This window comes from Dermacentor silvarum, chromosome 2 (assembly GCF_013339745.2).
Source record: "Dermacentor silvarum isolate Dsil-2018 chromosome 2, BIME_Dsil_1.4, whole genome shotgun sequence".
NCBI lineage: Eukaryota > Metazoa > Arthropoda > Arachnida > Ixodida > Ixodidae > Dermacentor > Dermacentor silvarum.
The window spans coordinates 224,415,405-224,435,437 of record NC_051155.1 but is presented as its reverse complement, the minus strand read 5'-3'; the positions used below and the strand labels follow the sequence as shown (position 1 = coordinate 224,435,437).

Here is a 20,033-nt window from a genome sequence, read left to right as displayed (position 1 = left end):
TTCCTTGTACTTGCCACTTCACAGTGAAACAATTGCAAGCGAAAAACAATTGAGGGCTAAATGTACCTCTCTGTACATCCGCTGCCTGAAATTGCTCGTTGATTTTGTCATAAAATGTTAGAACCAAGGTAAACCTTGAAGAACCCAGTTTGTCCTGCACCAGGAGCCTACAAATTCCTTTTTCAGCACCACTTACATCCTGCAAATCAGTGTATAACCGACTTCAGCCAATACTCTAACATGAAGTGTGATGTCACATTGAGCTGCTTCTGGAATTTCGAGGTGGCGTGGCCACCAGTGTTCAGATTTGATTGTCACCTTCTGGCTCAGTGAAAGGGATTCATCTGCGACTTCAGAAATGTGACGTACGAAATGTGCATTAACTGAGTGTCTTGTTTTAGTGTGCATTAAAACTCCTGTCCCTTCTGCGGTGATCATAGGCATCGAGTCAGAGGAAGACCTTGCCAACAACACACGCGTGATCAAGGCTCGTGACCACTGTGAATCTTTCCACATAAAGGAAGGTAGCGAGTACATCATCATGGGCATGGACGCCAAGTACAAGGTGGAGGATGCCTTCGGCGATGAACAGTGAGTGTTCACTACTGATTAACGTCTATTGTGTCTGTACTCGCTGGAAACGTCTGCGGTTTTGTATTGCTTTATCCCTTTGCACGGGTGTTAATTCAGAGCAATTCTCGGGCTTAGATATTGAGTGAGGCTTACGCGCTTGGGTCTTGGATGTCTACGCATGCTGTTAGCTTTCTTTGTCTTTCCCTCTAGATTTCTTTTTTTTTTTCTTGCTTATTTTGTAAGACTTTATTTTCTGGAGTCTTCTTACTTTCTTTAGTTGCTGTCGAATACTTGTTTCCTCGATGCTTCCTTTTAAAAAACTCTGATATTGGCCGGCCTTTCAGTGACAAATCTTTCGCACTTCACAGCTAAGAAATAAAAACGTGTGCAACGTTAACCCAGTACCTTTGTTGCAAGAGTGGCCAGGCACACACATCTCCGGAGACCTAAGAATTATAGGTATTCCTGAGTGGTAATCAGTATGTAAATACATATGGAAGCACTTCAACTAATGCTGCGCTATCACTCTATACACGCTGAATAATGGGAGAAATCCCCAAACATGTTGATGTATCTCTTTTGAAGTCGTCATTATCGGGGTTGCGAACAACTGCGAACGACCCCGATATATCCTTAAAATGTAACTGAAGGATGCACTTGAACGGTCATTTTCGTTTAGTGAGCCTTCCTCTGCTTCAGAAGGTTGCAACTATTATGTGAGAATTGGGTTGACATTAGCACAAGGTCTTTTCTTTACCCTAGAAGGAGCGCTTTTTTTTTTCTCACTTCGCACGTTGCTCCCTCTTTCTGTCTTTCTTCCTTTAAAGATACGAGTACGTGATGGACAGCGACTCCATTGTGATCGAAGTCCCATCGACGAAGAACAAGAGAGTGGGAGCACCCGGAAGGCAGAGGAACGCTAACAAGGCGGGAAAGTCACGCGGACGAAAAACGGGAGAAAATCCGGCAAACGAGCGGTGTGACTGGGATAAGCTTGTCGCTTGGTTCATCAACGAATTCTCCAACGAGACTACGCGCTGCTTCACCTGAGCACTCACTGCTCTAGTACTTTTTTTTTTATTTCAGGTTGCGTACAGTCAAAGAAGAATAAACACTACGAACGTTCGATTCAAATTCGGCTGCTTCGATTCCTACGCGGCGAACATTTTCTGAGACACTTTCTGACCTTGGTCGGCCACAATTAAAACACTATAAGCCAAGCATTGTCGTTACCCGCTGTGTGTGTAGCTCAGCGGTCCTGAATATAACACAAGTGTTGATCACTACATATAGACATATTAAGAACATAAAGTGGCCATATACGATGTGTTCTAGTTTAAAGCTAACACAATTTTTCATAAGTGAATGTCAAATATAGCTATAGAATATCAAATATAGAATGTCAAATATAAACATCAATTCTAATTCTTAAAGGGTACATGACATCTCATTTTCGAGCTTGAGTAACGAATTGCATGTTAAATCGTACACGAGTCCCACAGCAAGCTGAAAATACTTAAGCGCATCCGGTGTGTTAGGAAATTCCTATTTGAATTTATTTTTACATCGTAGTTGAACCACACAGCAGTCTGGAAGTTGGTGTCGTCAGTGTGCGCAGAACACGCGTGGTTATGTTTTCGCATGTGCATCTAGGCGGTCAGCCCTAGATGCTCTTGCACAGCGGTGTGCATGGAGGCTCTATAGGAACGCGTGCAGGTGGTTTCGGAATGTTTTGAAGCAGATTACAGAGTGGTGGCCCTGTACTTCTTGACGTGACACAGGCCATGCCAAATGGCTGTAGCTGTTGGTGGGTTAGGCTTAGGAGCATTAATCTTAAATTGAAAATTTCGGATTAAATTTCGCGCTAACGCCCAAGTTTTCTTGCGTGTATAAGCGTAAAGTAAAGTATGGCCGTAAAGTATGGCTTTACGGCTGTCATTTATTGAATCTTAAGTCATTTATTCTTCACTTCTTGCAGATTTGAACAATCTTGAGTTCGGTCAGCATCAATATACTGGGTGTTCTTGAGAATGCTACCAGAAATCCCTAAATATAGAGCACTCAAGATGAAAGTGCCTTTTCTTAGAAACCAGATTACGCGGATCGGCGGATTTCGGAAACCGGGCTATGTGTTCTAATTGTTCGCCCTAAGCAATTAAATTCACTAATTGATATATGCATTTAGCGCAGCTGCATGGCTACTGACGATGGAAAGCTTGTAGCTACTGACGAGATCACCTCGTATCAATTTTCAAATCGCACAGGAAGTCCATTCTTATAGCCCCAGCAGCACGAGCTTTCTCATTTTTTTTTTTCGCTAGAAAACCGGAAGTTATTGCTCGAGGAACGCAGAAAAAAAAAACAAGAAATGTCAGCCGTTCTCGTCTTATGACGTCTCCCGGTGCGTATATTGAAAATCTGCAAGGCACAGCGCTTAGTAACCGAAGTTGAACGCGACTGGCTGAAACGCTGCCGCCGACGCTCTGATGTCACGCCGCGAGGTTTATTGCCTTTGCGTGTCGCCCACGATAGGTTAGGTTAGGTTAAATTAGGTTAGGTTAGGTTAGGTTAGGTTAGGTTAGGTTGGCGTAAACGGCGTTAGATGGCGCGGCGTACTCTCACAGTGGTTTCAAAGGGCGTCGAGTGTCTCTGGCGGCGTTCCATCCAAACGCGTTCAACGGTGATTGCTAAGGCGCTGTGGCTTCCAGATTTTCAATATATGCCACCCGGTATGCGCCCCGCAGATTGAGCCATCTTCACTACTTCGACGTGGTGATTACGGCTCGTGGCGTGCCCTGTGCTTTAGTCGGATGACGACACTCCAGAACAATGGTCATCACCTATCATGTTATGTTTAAGCTAGATGTAACTTAAACGGTCACAAATGGTGCGATCGTCACTACACCAGGAAGAAGAAAGGAAGAAGAAAGAGGACAAAGCAGCTTTTTTTTTTCTTTCTTAAAAAAAAACGCCCCGATATCATGCGCCATCAAGCAAAGCTCTAGACAAGCGTCGCCTAGAAGGACCTACTGCGTGATTTGAAAACGGAAACGAGGTCACCTCGTCAGTAGTTGCAAACTTTTCATTGTCGGTAGACGCGTAAATAGCTGCGCTAATTAATTTGATTATTCAGTGTATTTACCTAAGTAGCGAGAAATTTTCAACGCGTAACCTGTTTCCCGACGTCCGGTCGTTCTCGATAATCCGATTTCTAAAAGATTGCATTTTTAACTTTAGTGCTCCATTTGTAGGAATGTTTGGCATGCAGTTCTCCAAAGAACACCAGGTGTAATATATAATAAGAGCAGGACTATCACCGATATGTGATTTGTTATTTCAACCACTTATTACTATATTTTTCTGCATGAATTTAGATGTTGTCCAATGTATGTACTGCGTGATCTTCAATCACCTAAAGAGCAATCATATATACGCAAGTACCTGCTTGTGTTGCTTCTAACATGAATACGTTTCAGACAAATATTGCCAAATGTATTGAACATTATAAGTACGGATGCTCTTTTTATGATACAGCTGTCTCGTTTGATACTTTATTTTCTCTACCACTGCATAGTTCTAAATTATATTTTCCAAAGAGTAGCCCTTTAATGTCAGCCTCCCCACTTTTTCTCTGTATAGCTAGACGCAACGCGGTCCAGGGCTTTATTAAATGAGTAGGACAAATAGAGTAGGACATTATGTAGGACAAATTCAGCGGAAACAGTTGACGCGGACACAAGATGGAGCGCTCGATTACAGCCCTCATTTTGTTCATCGCTGCAAGTTGCGTATATGTATCACTTGTTTCATTAGTCGACTTGCAAGAACCCCGGTATATATACCGGCAGGACTACATGCCGCTGTCCAATCTGTCGCTTTCGGGGACGGGCGAATCGAGCGAACAGGCCACGCGGCAGTCGCGCCGGTTGTGGAAGTTGTTGCCGTTGGTGTCGCAGCCTCCCCAGAGGAAGCGGTCGCACATCAGGGTGCGGTAGTTGAAGAACCAGCGCCGGTGGATGGCCTTGCAATTGCCGCGTCGAGGGCGCCGATAGCAGATGGCGTTGCGCCGGCCGGGCCCATCTGCGACTGATTGATTGATTGATTGATTGATTGATTGATTGATTGATTGATTGATTGATTGATTGATTGATTGATTGATTGATTGATTGATTGATTGATTGATTGATTGATTGATTGATTGATTGATTGATTGATTGATTGATTGATTGATTGATTGATTGATTGAAGGAGTGGTTGGATAAATGAATGTCCCTCGTGGGCTTGCATCTGTGCTGTCACGCTGCTCGGAAGCGCGCTTTGCACAATAATGATGGCTGTTAGCAGGAAATTAAATTGCAGGAGACAGCCCGTGATTTCCTCTCCGTGTTGTTCTAGCAGCTGCAGTGTACCGACGTTTGAGCACGACGTCGCACGAGTTCTGTAATCGGCCGTGGCGGCAGCGATTCGAAGGGCGCAGAATGTAGCAACTCCCACGTTCCAACAATTTCAAGGCACTTTACAGAGCTAAGTACTGATGCTAGTTATAGTCCTGGTCACCATGGTCAGTCTCGTACCTTTGGGTCGTCAAAACCAGTCGTTCAATCAGTACTTTGCCAGATTAACACTGAAGCCACTTTCAACGCGAACATGACTTCGGTAAAAAAAGAACAAAAAATATCGTAAACCATCAAAAACTCGAGAAGGTTCATTACTATCCTTTCTGTATTAAATGCTCAAGCAGTCGCTAAGAATAAGCTGTTTGGCTGAGGCATGTGGGATGTCGCATAGAGTAGGACTGCTCAGTACACTCTAAGATTGAACTATTCTGTGTTGTGCAGCATTAAGTTATATCACCTCAAAGATGTGACTGAAAGCCCCGTAATTGCTGCAGCAGTATTTTAACATAGATTTAACGCTCTGCCATTATAGATACCACATCCTCCAACTGCGAATATGCGTGGTTAACCTCATACATGTGAATGCACCAGCAGGGAGTATTGGTACCAGTGAGTCGGAACGGAACCAAAACAAAAACGAAAAACGATAAAAAAAACTATTTTTGACCGGAACGAAAACGTAACCAAAAACGCTATTTATTACCAAAAACTAAATATTTTTATCGGTTTTCGGTTCAAGGGGAAAGACGGCAATCCGCCGCAACTGACGTTAGGCAACGTCAGAATTACCGCCTATCTCAGGGTCCGCATAAGCGCGTATCTCAGGCAGCGATAGTGAGCGCGATAGCCGGTCGAGCGCTCTATTAACCTAAGCCTTCCGCTCGGTGCACTAGCAGATCGGCATCGTAGCAAAACCCAGGGCTTGCGCGCTCAAGAGCTTATCGTTTCGTTTTCTACGGGTACAACACTTTGTTACCGAAGCTTTATCGTTCGTTTATGTTCGTTTAAGTTCGTTTTATCAGAACAGCGGTCTCGCATTTCGGCGAGTACACTCGATGACGTGCTGCTTCTGAGATCATGCTCAGTGCCTTGAGCACCCATAACACACCCCACCACACGGCAATGGGAGGCAGCGCTGTCCAGCTCCGACTCGACGGACCAGCTCAACCTGGTCAATCGAGCGAGAAGGGCAGCTAAGGCCGCTGGACTCGTGGACTGAGGGGACCACCCACTGCAGAGCTGAGGAGCTACCTACGCTCGCGTGCTCTTTGGATTAAAGTTTATTCTCTCTCTCTCTCTCTCTCTCTCTCTCTCTCTCTCTCTCTCTCAGTGCATTGACTCAAGGCATTGAGCATGACTTTAGAATTCATAATTCACAATAGCCCGAATAACGCGAAGCAAGGACTGCCTCGCCGAGGACGAGATGACTTGTGCAAGCAAGGCCTGGCCGTCAGCCATATCACATTCGCGCTACCGCATCAACCCACGCGCAAAACGGTTACCGGCCCATAGACAAATAAATTGAGAAAAATCATTGAGAAATATATTGATAAACATAAACATTGAGAAAGGCATTCTCAAATTATTGAAAATTTAAAAATACTGCTTTTATCGTTACTTTGCTTCGAAATTTTTTGCAGGTGAACCAAAGCCGTTATGAACCGTTACGGACCATTTTTATTTTTTTTCCCCGTTCCGGTGCAGAACCGGAATGGAACTTCTTTCAGTGGAACGAAACTAAAACCAGAACGAAAAACATTTCGTTCCGACACCCTGAAATTTCCCAGGTGAAAATTTCCTGCTGGTTTCCTGCTGTTTTTTTACTGGCTCCAGTAGTGCTGGTTTATTAGCACATTCCCAGCAGCCACTGGAACGAGAAGATACTGAGACCAGTAGAGTGAGTGCACTGATGTACAGCATAAGGTCTAATATGTACATTTGAACATCATTCTTGGGTTGTATTTCACTATGCCACGTCCTTCCCTAAATGGATCAGTGCACGGAGTTGAAAAGCAATAAGTTCTTAGCTAGAAACAGCAGATCCTAACATCCTAACTCCAAGAGTGAATGCTTGGACTAGTTAGTTCGAGTCCAAACAAAACCACTGAGAGCATTGTTGGAACTAGTTCAAGTCAAGTGAAAACCAGCAGGTTACTTGCTGGTTCCAGCAGCGTCCCAGGAGGAAACGAGTATCCTGCTGAAACCAGTACAGAAAACTAGAAGCACTCTGCTGGAACCAGCAGCAAGCCTGCACGCAGCCTGCCAAGAGCAACAGAAAACCAATAAGCACCCTTCTGGAACCACCAGCAAGATAGCAGGCAGCCCGCTGGGACCAATAGAAAACCAGTAAGCACCCTGCTGGAACCAGCACAACCAGCAGGAAACCAGCAGGTTACTTGCTGGTTACATCAGAAACCAGTACACACCAGCAGCTCCCAGCAGGAAACCAACAGGAAATTTTCACCTGGGATTGGTACAACTGCTGCTGCGATACAACCCCGAGTTCGCTGGCTCCGACTGTTTGCATGCACTTTTATTTGGCGCGAAGATCATAATCGCTGCCTCTCTTCGCTGACGGCAAGTGACGGTGAATGCAAGTAGTAGTAGTGGTTTATTGAGGAAAATGAGAAACTGGCAAACGTGCCGACTGTCGACATGGAGCTGCAAACTGCAGAGGGTGATCACTGTCAACAGCGTACCAGAATATGGTACAAGAAAGCACCAAGAGGTGGCGGCACCTGCCTGCTCAGCGGTCTAAGTGGTTTAATCCGCCCTTCGCCTCAACGCGCGCCTGTTATGTGGCGAAGTATATCGATGCCTTACGCTGCCTTTTTAAGTTGAACTGATTGAACCTCGGCATTACGAGCTGAAATAAAGAAAACTTTAATAAGTACAAATATTTTCGATCAACGAACAGCTTAATTTGAGATACATCAATGGCGATATTTGTGAATATCAGGACATTTGGTGTTTGCATATACCATTCGAGCAGCAAATGAGCCGGCGATGTGGTCTTTCGCACATTAACTGTGACGTGCTCCCTTTAGGTTGCTATTCCTTTCGCACTGCACTGGCTGCCGATTTATGTAATAGCTAGATCGTGTGTGCCGGTTGCACTTGCCTTTAGGTCTTGGCAGTGGTATTCCCGAGTCTGGAAAGAGAAAGATTGAGAAAGTGGGATGCTTTGAAATACAAACGACTGAAAATTAACTTTGACGTGGGAGCAAAATCTTAACTGTCGTGAAAAGTGCAGCTGTGCTGCCAGCCTACTTGTTGACACCAAACAGCCATCCAGCTCCGCAAATGTTGCCATGTTGCACCGACTGACTTAAGTTGACATAAATCACCCATGTCCCAAATCCACTTTCAGGCTATGAGAGAAGCCGTAGCCGGAGGATCCCGCTCTGGGTTAATTTTGAGCGCATGTTATTCTCAATAAAAAAGCTCAATAAAAAAAGCAATAGTTGTCATCCAACTGAGGGTAGCATGACCATACAAAGGTATACCTCAAATTATAGCTTCGCGCGACTCCTCCGTGCCTTTGCACGGGGAAGTACAAAAGCTCAATGAAAATGTTCACAGGCGTTCCTGCGGCTTTTTTTTTTTTCTTTATTTTATAACAATATTTTTATTTCTAAGCTGATAAAGTGATGTCTTCCGAGTGGTCTCCGGTAGTCTGAAAGTGCGTTTAACAGAAATAGTCCTATGCCAACCTAAACAAAATATTTTTTTGCATTAGAAAGTAGTAATGAGATTTACTCGCATGAAAATAGTGTAAAGCATGATTGACGAGTGCGCAACATGATAGAGTAAGGTGTAATTATTGTTCGAGATAAACCGCTTGTCAGTGAAAAAAAAATGGACTTTTCTGATCAGAAAAATATACCAAGTGGCTAGAACTGCGAGCGAGATTTAAAATTTGCATTCAACTACAATGCCACTTAGCCGACGCGAAATTTTGTGAATGAGTCCTGCGATCGTGCTTCACTTCAGAAGTTGCGTAGAGTCTCATTTACTCGCTCGGCGCGATGTTTTATGACTGAGTCCCGCGATCTTGTCCCTGCGCGCGATTGGATTTCTTGGATTGGAATTCTTGGATTTTACGTGCCAGAACCCCCGTATGATTATGAGGCACGCCATAATGGAGGACTCCGGATTCATTTTGCCCACGTGTGGTTCTTTAACGTGCACCTAAATTTAAGTACAGGCGAGCCGAATCATTGACCTCGAGCTTAGCAGCGCAAAGCCATAGCCACTGGGCTACAACATCGGGTGGTGATACAGCAGATACACTAAATATACAACGTGTGTTGTCTTCCTAATGCTGTCATTTATAGAACTAGAACTGCAAAAAAAATTCAGACAGTAATTGGAGAGCGCCGTGCTATGCGAGACGCAGCCAGAGCGCGAGAAAACGCACGAAGCGTAGCAGACGACAAAGGCGGGTCCCCCCGACTGACGTCACCAGAGCGCCGTTCGGTCGCGGACGAGGCTGATAGGTGGTGTCCAAATCCAGCCCCCAGTAGAGTTACTGTACATCAGTAACTCTAGCCTCCAGCGACCGCTTCCTCGGAGTAACAGAAACAGACCTCAAAGGCTATGCTTTCATGGGCTGCATGCACCGGAAGTTATCGCAGAAGCCGGAAGAACGTCATGGCTGCCATGTTTTGAACCCCCATCTATGATTATTTCAGGATTTCAGGAGAACTGGTGTTTTCCTGAAGAGGCGATCGGTTTAGTAGCTTTTTCTGAAACACGTTCGGATAATGATACCACCTAACTTTCTTTTTGATGAACTGATCCCCCCCCCCCCCTATATATTCAGTCGCATAGAAGTTCCTCTGGTTCAAGCCGATATGAAGAGGATATGAAGAGACAAATCGTAATATTCAATTATAGCCACTTACAACGTTACTCATACTCATTTACTTTGAACAAAGCAACAAACGCGTCATTGAGCTCTTAGCACCGTTATGATCTATACTGTGAATAAGAAAACTCAAGAAATAAAAAAATTATTGCCTTAGGACACATCCTGCATATCCAGAATCGAGGCCCAGCAGTAATCAATTAAGTCATGTTCATTCACCGCCAAAAATTCTGATATTCGTCCTCCCCAAAGGGGTGCCAAGAAATACAGTGGTGTTACACATAGTTTTTGCCCTCCAGAGCGCGAGGGGGGGGGGGGGGGGGGGGGGGGGCTTTCTCGTGAAATACTGGGCATGTACTTGAACCCACTTATCCATGATTATCAGCGTAAATGTATGGTTTAGGGACCATAGTAAATTCGAGGGAATTCTAATGAAGACTCGTTCAAAGATTTATCGTCATCACCATCACGGGCATCATCATGATCGTCATCGTCGTCCTCAGCATCCCCACAAACATGGTCATCGTCATCATCATGCACATAAACATGTGATTGTGTATGGGGCCCTAGATGCATCGCAAGGAGTCAAGAAATCCAGATTCATAAAATTGGGTAAGGCAGGCGCAGAAATACTCTCGAATCTTTATAAGAAAACGGAGTAATAAAAGCTGGATCCTCCTCGACTTTACAGCCCTGTGCATGCCAGAGTTAAAAAAGAGCAGCCTCTGTGTACAACCGGCATGGCCAAGCGAGGGAGTGGACTGCCATCACAACCCCCCTAGCATGTGATAAACTAAGTATATAACATCCAGCTCCGGAGTGCCAACTTTCGGATAGTGACAGCATTTCGTTACTGCTGATGGACTCCCACTGCCTTTGAATGTTCAGTGAGCACGGCCGTGTGCGCACATGTACGTCACTTTCCTTTGCTTTCCCATTTTTCCTATGTTAGTGTAGGGTAGCAAACCAGATTAATGTGCCTGTCTTTCCCTCTTCTCTTCCGCTATCACCGACACTGTTAATTCGACCCTTGCGGGGCCGCAAGATTTGGTCGAATTATCCCAAAAAGTCGCACTAACAAACGGCCACAAATTGAACGAATTCAGACCTTTTTTATTTCTTGAACTGGTCTGTAATGTCTTTTTGCTTCTTGCTCTTAAAGCACGGCTCAAACAGCATGCGCGAAGAGCACCGACAGGCTTAAATGCAGCCTCAGCGTGACGCGACACGACGCAATTGGAAACGAATGGCTTCACGGGCGGAAGGTCGAATTAACTGAAGCGGCATGCTATCGCGTTCCAAGTAAACCAGATTTTCTTCAATAGCAAAAGTCTGTGGCTTGTCTCCGCGACTTCCCAGTGCGTTCGAATTAAGCGAAGTTTCGAATTAACCAAGGTACAATTAGCGGGAGTCTGGCGCTGTGTGTACACTGCAGCAATGTGTATAACAGTGCTTTTACTGCGACATGGGCAGGGGCGTGTGCATATCTGAACCCTCTTCATGGTTAGATTTCTTTTTAACTTGGTATATTTTGTGTTTGCACGTTATACGAGATTAAAATAGCCTCAATTTTCTTAATCGTATATTAGTGTGGCCGACTCAGCCTATCTTCCCGTTTGTGAACCGTTATTAAACAACGACAACCATAGCTTGTTGCATTTGCTAGGTAAAATAGGCAAATATTTCAAGCTGAACGCCTCATTTTACCACACAGGCCACAAAATCATATATGTTGGCGCTGTAGACGTGCGCAGTTACGAAACTGCAATATACGCGAGGTATATTTGCGCACTAAAAGCTCTTGCATGCAGGCTTATCCAGATTTAGTGTAGCGAGTAAATAGGAAAATCAATTAGCTACAGTAAATGTGGATGATTCACTTTTCTACCTGCAGGGAATAACGGTAACGATAAAAAGTTTCTTTCCAGAGAAAAAGAAGAATCGAAGAAGCCCGGGGGCTCGATTTTTAGTAACAGCAATATGAAGTCGACAGACAATGAAGATCATGAAAGCTTAGCAGAAATTAACTGTTTTCAATTGAAATGTAGAAATAATAGGGAAATGAAACTGGGAAAACAACTTTCTGCCGATAGGAACCCAACCCGCAACGACGTACGGTACTACATAAACTGAGTTACGGCAACAGCCGTCCTCCCGTCCACTCTCTGGGTATTTATGTGCGTGCACTAGAAGTCCTAATTTGCCCTGATTCTAATGGAAATTATCTTTGTTAATATTTTATATTAGCTTGCTTTCAGTACTGTATAAAATATTAACCGAGATAATTTCTGATAGAATCAGGGCAATATTTGACTTCAATCAACCAAGAGAACAGGCTGGCTTCAGGAAGGGATATTCTACAATGGAGCACATCCATGTCATCCATCCAGGTAATCGAGCAATCTGTTCGAGTACGATAAACATATCTATATGGCTTTTATAGATTATGAAAAAGCATTTGATTCAGTAGAGATACCAGCAGTCATAGAGGCATCGCGTAACCAAGGAGTACAGGAGGCACACGTGAATATCTTGGGAAATATCTACAAAATTCCACAGCTACATTGGTTCTCCACAAGAAAAGTAGAAGGTTACCTATCAATAAAGGGGTCGGGCAAGGAGACACACTCTCTCCGATGCTATTCACTGCATGCTTAGAGGAAGTATTCAAGCTCTTAAAGAGGAAGGCTTAGGAGTGCGGATCAACGGCGAATATCTCAGCAGCCTTCGGTTTGCAGATGACATTGTTCTATTCAGCAACAATGGGAACTAATTACAACAAATGATTGAGGACCTTGATAGAGAAAGTGTAAGAATTGGGTTGAAGATGAATATGCAGAAGACAAAGATAATGTTAAATAGCCTGGCAAGGGGACAAGAATTCAGGATCGCCAGTCAGCCTCTAGAGTCTGTAAAGGAGTACGTTTAGCTAGGTCAATTATTTACAGGGGACCCTGATCATCAGAAGGAAATTTTCAGAAGAATAAAATTGATTTGGAGTGTATACGGCAGGCATCGCCAAATCCTGACTGTTAGCTTACGACTGTCATTGAAATGAAAAGCGTACAATCATATTGCAGCCTACAGGTGCTAACATATGGGGCAGACATTTGGAAGCTAACAAAGAGGCTCTATAAAAAGTTAAGGACCCCACAAAGAGCGATGGAACGAAAATGTTAGGCCTAACGTTAAGAGACATGAAGAGAGCGGTGTGGATCAGAGAGCAAACGGGGATAGCCGATATTCTAGTCGGCATTAACAGAAAAAAGTGGAGCTGGGCAGGCCATGTAATGCGTTGGATGGATAACCGGTGGACCATTAGAGTTACAGAATGGATACCAAGAGAAGGAAAGCGCTGTCGAGGACGGCAGAAAACTAGATGGAGTGATGAAGTTAGGAAATTTGCAGGTGCAAGTTGGAATCAGCTAGCGCAAGACAGGGGTAATTGGAGATAGCAGGGAGAGGCCTTCGTCCTCCAGTGGACATAAATATAGGCTAATGAGGATGATGACTTGATCTAACCGCGGGAGTGTTATATCCAGCGCCCCTCACAGCCATGGCAGGGGATGTGGAACGTTCTTTTAACCGGAGGCGTCACGGAACTGGCCAATAAAGACATCTAGGCTACCTGAATCGAGACTGCCCGCCATGGCTTCATGAACGTTGGCTTCATAATCCCTGGTTTCATTATCCGTTAGCTACACATATACAATTCTCCGGCACTCTATATGAAACATCAGTGCATCTAATATGCCTCAGATCTCCCTGTCGACTTCAAATGCTATTTCATCAAAATCACCAGTGGTGTCAGGGCAGCCCCAGGACGGAGCAGCACCCGGTCGCCATAATGGGGTACTCACGCTGGCACTCCTTCTCGCAGTCCTCGCGGTTCTCGAAGTTGTTCGCGTTCTCGGCGCACCCGAGCCAGAAGAACTCCTGGCACTGGCGGCTGGTGGCGTTGTAGAAGAAACGACCGTGCAGCTTGTCGCACGAGCCTCGCTCCAGAGGCTGAAGGCACTCGGGCTCGAGAGCGCCGCACGCTGCGACCGCGGCAAGACACGCTGGTCAGGGGTCAGTTCGCGGCCAACTCGCTGGTACGGACACCTACGGGTACCTTGGTATGGACACTTAGAGTGCCCGGTTACACTATAATGATCACAAATCCCAGTTGAAAGTTATTAACCGTTATAGGAGCTCTACCTTCTTTTCGTTACCGTTCCATACCGGCACTACAGTACAGTGTAAAGATTCAATAAGAAACTAATCATCTTTCAGCGATATTCCAAGGTTATCAGGGAAGGGTACAGCTCACCAGTCACTAGCGCGGCGACTGCGGTCAGCCAAAGCCTAGAGCCGCAGCAGTGTGAACCGAGCAGCGGCATCACCGCACAAGCTGATCGGGCCTCGCTTAAAGCTGCCTTTGTTCGGCGTGCTCCAGAGTTACTGCTCCTCGCGCGGATCGGTGCCGCGTGCGAAACCACCCTGATCGTAAACATATCGTCTGCTCGCCGCGACCTGCGCGAAGGACAATGCGCCGTTCGTTCCTACCAATGTAGTGTACTACACGCAGCCGAAAGCCGTCACACCGGACATTGAGCGCGACTTCGTTTCTCGAACAATTCCGGCTTATCCAGCCATCCGTGGGTAGGGCACGGATAGAGCGCTTTAGCTTACCGCGAACTATAATGCAGCGATAAGCGCTTCCGCGAAGCGCCTTCCGCGCATGCGTGGCCGCTCGTGCGTATTTGTCAGCACGAGCAATTTGGCTCGAGGCAACCTTACAATCTTGCGACGTCTGACCTGCTCGTCTGGAAGATAACTTCAACACAGGCTGCTCCTATTCTTGTAGCGATTCTTGTACTATTCGCTATGTCATTCGCGAATGTGCTAGGCTTCAGCTGTGTAAGTTCACGCGATATACAGCAAGGAAAGTCACCGGTACGAATAGGTGACCGGTAAAACGAGCAATCGCAAAGAATTGTGGGGCGCGCCGTCTGCTGGCAGCTTCCGGTTCGACGGACGACGCGGCGGCATGCCCGGCGCACGTGTTTTTCTGTGCGGTTTCAATTGTGAGTCGTGCGAGGCTTTCCGTCTGCTTTGTCGACCAGCAATGTCGTACTATTCATGCAGCTGATTCTAGGTTTCAGTTCACTCTGGGCGCGACGATGACAAGCCAAGAGCGGTAAGGATATGCTTATATTCATAAACAAACTTCGGTTTTCGTTTCGGCAGCCTTTTTTCTTCTGACACGTTTAGCTCTACGAGATTTGCCGCTGCTTGGACGCATCCTCACTGACTGCTCTGCCTGCGGGTCAGTCAGACAGATGAAAAGGTTATCTTTATCCGATAATTTATCAAGCGTATAGAAGCATTACTTTAGAAAACCGGGTGCTGAGGCGATGGCTACAGCGGTCTGGTAAATGCTGCTCTGTGATCGTCGCTGCAACCGATATCGTCGGTAACGTCGAAGCTAGCATAATTAGAAAATGGAGTGCTGAAAAGGTTTTCAAAACCTTGCGCGCTGTCAATGGCATTTCTCGGTCGAAACTCGAGGTTCATTTGAAGTGAGAAGTTTTCGCTTTTTTGTCAACTAGATGGGGGAATGGCCGTATCGCCGACATATTACGGCTGCGCATTTCCTCTACCTGCTTTCAAGGAAACAATGTCGGCTAGTTGATCTCGCTGTTCAATTAAATTAAATTATGTGGTTTTACGTGCTAAAACCACGATTTGATTATGAGGCACCCGTAGTGGGGGGCTCCGGAATAATTTCGATCCCCTGGGGTTCTTTAACGTGCACCTAAAATCTAAGTACACGGGTGTGTTCGCATTTCGCCCCCACCGAAATGCGGCCGCCGTGGCTGGGATTTGATTCCACGACATCGGGCTTAAGAGCCCAACACCATAGCCACTAAGCAACCACGGCGGTTTATCTCCCTGTGTCCCGTTTGAATTTGAGCCTTAAACCCATGTTTCATAATCCCGCCATATGTGCATGCGAGTACTGAAATAGTTCTGGCTGTTTGAGTAAATGTTAGAGAAAGAAATATCTTGGGGAATCATTCCGTGTCGGCCCTTACACAGCTCATCGCCGCCAATTAAGTTACACTGTATACGTTCATTTTCTTCTTGTTCACTCATGGTATCTGCCTTGTTACAATATGGAAGTGGCAGTCATGCCTCTGATGCTTGTGCACAGCTGACTCAGCAAGGGATGCTGCAAGCCAGTAGGTACATGCGTTTACCTTTAACGCTTGAATTTGAACAGCCGACAATGGTTTTGCTTGGCACCTGCAACCGTCTAATCTTCATGTGTGACAAAGCCGGACTGCAAGCGCATCAATGGGCTTCAACCGCGAAGCGGTGGACCCTAGCGGTGGCGGCGGCTGCGTTGACTCGAACCGGAAGCAGCTAGCAGACGGCGCATCCCAGAATCCCTCGCTCTTTTACGGGTGACATATTGAGCCACGAGTGCTGCCAACGTATCAGATAAAACGTTTCGCTGTCTCCTTCATTGCTCTTCAAATTCAAATTACGCGCGCTGCTAGAAGAAAAAAAAAAAAAAGAAGAAATCACTTACGGCGACAAGTTAAACACTCAGACGACTTAAAAGTGGTTTTGTTTTATTATTGGTGAAGCACCGTTGAGTTCATGAAACGGTCGAATACGCGCAATCGTTATTGTCGAGTTTCTAAACGCGAGTAGTAGCACTATCTATCGCTTGATGGCGCCACCAGGAAACTCGTTTGAAGTTTGTGTGCCTGCGTGCTGGTGGTCAATGCCATGTTGGAAAGTGTTGCATGTTGCCTTCGTGAATATTCAGCGCGGTAACAGCGATACCAGCGATGCCATTTTATTCTCGGAGACCATGCATGAAGGGCTGTGCATGGGTCGACATCCTGCTGCTGTGCTAGGAGTTTTGTCAAGAAGGGCTTCGACAGGGGCTATTTGTACGGGCGTGTCTTGATGCATTGCGCTGACAGCGCGAGGCCTGTGTGTGTTTATGTTTACGTGTCAGTTTGTGTGTCATCTGGTGACTCATACCATCCCGATTTTTTGTAAACCGGTACAGGGGCGCTTAGCAACGGAATGTAGAAGCCACATTTCACTTACTGCTCTGCAGCACACGCAACCAGCTCACTTGTTATTTATTTATTTATTTATTTATTTATTTGTTTATTTATTTATTTATTTATTTATTTATTTATTTATTTGTTTGTTTATTTATTTATATTATTATTTTGTTTATTGCGCAAGTGGTGCTCCTGCATCATCAGCGTTGTGTTCAGTGCCTCGTAGTTAGTACATTCCAGCCGCTGTACTCGTACTGACATTGAATGGCATAAACGCCGGATTCATTCTGCAAAGCAGTTTCGCTTCGCGATTAATGCCGATAGCACGCCACACTTTCCGCGTCGGGGTCGAGGACCCGTCGCGCAGTGGCGCACCGACGGGGGGGGGGGGGGGGGGGGGGTGATTCGGGGGTTGTAACCCCACCCCCCCTTTTGTTTAACCCCTTTTCTTTCCTTACGCATTTGAGTACTGCAACGAAGATGTAAGAAGCGCAATCGTCTGCACACTCGCAAAAGGCGCATTTCTTTGACAATTTCCCGTGAAGAAATCGAAATTAGTGCTGTTTAGATGGTATTGGCTAACTGTCAACCCCCCCCCCCCCCCCCCCCCCCCCCTGGCTACTGCCGTCGCGGTTTCATCGGACACGGAAACTGACGGCTGGGTCAGCCGTAAGGGGAATTCGTGGAAGAATGCTTTGGCATCGCAGTAAATACTTTTCCAATGAGCATTTCTCGCGTATTGCGGGACAAAGCTGCGCGAAAAGCTAGCACATTCTGTGAAATTTCGAGGACGGACGTCTGGAAATATAGGATTTTTTACTGAGCGGCCATGCCTCGCGCACTGACCGGTTTCCATTCCGCACAAAAATGTGCATTACAGTAATTAATGGAAAGTGTGCTCACAAATTTTAGTGAGTTGTCAATGAGTCGCTCGTGTTTGCTGGCGTCTGAGGCACGCCATAGTGGAAGGCTCCGGATTAATTTTGACCACGTGGGGTTCCTTACCAATGCACGGTACGCGAGCGTCTTTGCATTCCACCCCAATCGGAACGCCGTCGCCGGGTTATCGCGATTAGTCGGCGTGATGAAAACCAGAGGCCGTAATTTGGGCTCTTCCTTTCACTTCCCATTATTTTCGCCTTTCAAGCCACCGTTATGACCGTTATCGCCTGGATCGGCCACTCGGGGCGACGGGCGATAAGAAAAGAATAAGCAATGAAACGAATCGTTACAGGCTACGGTCACAAAAGGCCCGTATTTCGTAACGTAATTAACGTTCCATATCATTTCCGATTCTTCTTGCGATGCGCGGCGCCAAACTGGATCGTTACAAGCTACGGCCGCAGCTTTTCCTATTTGCACTGTGCTGACGGTGGTTACCGATGACGTTGCAGTTTTTCATCACTTGTTTTCGCCGTCTGGATTCCCCGCGTCGTCGTCGAAACAAGCTGAAGTAGGGCAGCGCTGTAACGATAACCGTGTTGCGGCGCTTCTAGGTTCGTTCTTTTAAATCACGTACCGAAAAAAAAAAAAAAAATCGGAGAAGTGTCACGGCAGCTGCCGTAGAAGTGTATTTGGAAGACCGAAACTTGCACAGGCTTGCCGAAACACTCGAATGAAGCGTCCTTTGCCCTTAATCTCCCATACACTCTTAATCAAAATGTTGCGCCCTTGGGGGCTTATCTAATTGTCCCAGAACGATAATCGTCATCCGCCTTGCTTGCGATTCCTTTCCTGAAAACTCTGCGCTCGCTACTTTCCTGTCGATAATGCTATGTCACGCTGATGACGCGCATGTCGTTCGTGGCTTGGAAGTACCGGGCTCGGAGCGTTAAAGAAAAAGGCGCGCAGGACAGATGACGATTATCGTTGTGGGACAAGCTGCAAAGGGTGCAAACTTTATGAGTGTATATCTTGTTTTGCAGGGCAATTAGGATTAGGAGAAATTAGGATCAGTCCAACGATTTTGCAATATTTTATTTTTAAAAACAAGTATCCCTTTCAAGCACGGGGATCGCGTCGAGATGACCGCGACTACTTCGGCACTATCTTCGCTATTGCTGTTTGTATTCCTGGACAACACTCCCTTTGGAAGTATACTACTATACTCGCAAGCATTGCCAGTGAAATTTGAGAGCACGAGGTCGCGCGTCTGTCTTCCGGCCGAAATTCCGATGGGGCCGGAATGCCAAAACCCATTTGTACTAAATTCATAAGCGCACTTAAAGAACCCACAAGCGGTAAAAATTTGGAACTCACCATTACGACGTATCTTTCCTACCGCCCCAATGCTGCTTTGGAACGTCAAACATCCCCGTATCGGGATCAACTCAAACCTCTAAAGCCACAGAAGCAGCACGTGATATATCTGCGTGCTGCTTTTACGCCGAATGTTTAAACTCCGATGACTCATTTTCTCTAATCGAATCCCGACCACGGCGGCCGCATTTCGATGGGCGCGAAATGCGAAAACACCCGTGTACTTAGATTTAGGTGCACGTTAAAGAACCAGAGGTGGTCCAAATTTCCGGAGTCCCCCACTACGGCGTGCCTCATAATCAGATCGTAGTTTTGGCACGTAAAACCCCATAATTATTTTTTTTTTTTCATTTGCTCTAAGCCATTGAAGTTGGTATACGATATTCGCAAATGTGAACGATGGTAGTTATCGAGAGTAAACGTCACCTTTACTTACCTTCACGGCTTAAATGCTCCGGAATGCGTTCCGAAAGCAGACATCTTCGTTTGCGGCTTGTTTTCGGTTACCGCCTCGCTACATGTAGGCCGGCTGTTGTCAGTCATTCCCCAGACTTTTCAAAGCGAATAGCTCTCCTTGGCTCTATCGCCCGTTTTCACGGTGGTTGGACTTTGACCGCCCATACAATGGCGCCGTTGAAAAAGCCACGTGCTCTCGCACGAACGAGTTGCGAGACGCACGTGCTGTCACGCGAGAGCTTTGGGCCGGTTTATAGGGTTTAAACACGGTAGTAGTATTGGGTTTTGACGCTGTGGTGGGGGCGCTCCTCTTCTCCCGCCACCCTCTCTCCCTTGTAGAGGCTGCTGAAGTGACAGATCGTCTCCCACGCCGGCGCATCGTCCTTAGCCTTTGTAAGGAGAGAC

At 46.1% G+C, this 20,033-nt stretch overlaps 2 protein-coding genes across 3 annotated transcripts in view; one reads left to right on the top strand and one right to left on the bottom strand.

Moving 5' to 3' along the window:
* LOC119442751 (venom factor-like) overlaps positions 1-1,701 on the top strand; it is a 57,696-nt gene extending 55,995 nt beyond the window's left edge. Inside the window, 2 exon segments of the mRNA XM_049663029.1 lie at positions 441-591; positions 1,401-1,701. Of these exon segments, the coding sequence (XP_049518986.1) occupies positions 441-591; positions 1,401-1,623 (374 nt within the window). The 3' untranslated portion in view covers positions 1,624-1,701.
* Positions 1,702-4,043: 2,342 nt separating this feature from the next.
* On the bottom strand, positions 4,044-14,458 carry LOC119441237 (boophilin-G2). Of its 2 annotated transcripts, XM_037705879.2 has the most exons (4): positions 14,153-14,458; positions 13,701-13,880; positions 8,092-8,121; positions 4,044-4,653 (listed from the first exon to the last, which is right to left on the bottom strand). In XM_037705879.2, exons 1-4 carry the CDS (start codon positions 14,334-14,336, stop codon positions 4,424-4,426), a joined length of 624 nt encoding a protein of 207 aa, XP_037561807.1. In that variant the 5' UTR covers positions 14,337-14,458; the 3' UTR covers positions 4,044-4,423. The 2 variants fall into 2 exon arrangements, with proteins under 2 accessions (XP_037561807.1, XP_037561808.1); XM_037705880.2 differs by lacking the exon at positions 8,092-8,121.
* Between the last annotated feature and the right edge of the window lie 5,575 nt (positions 14,459-20,033).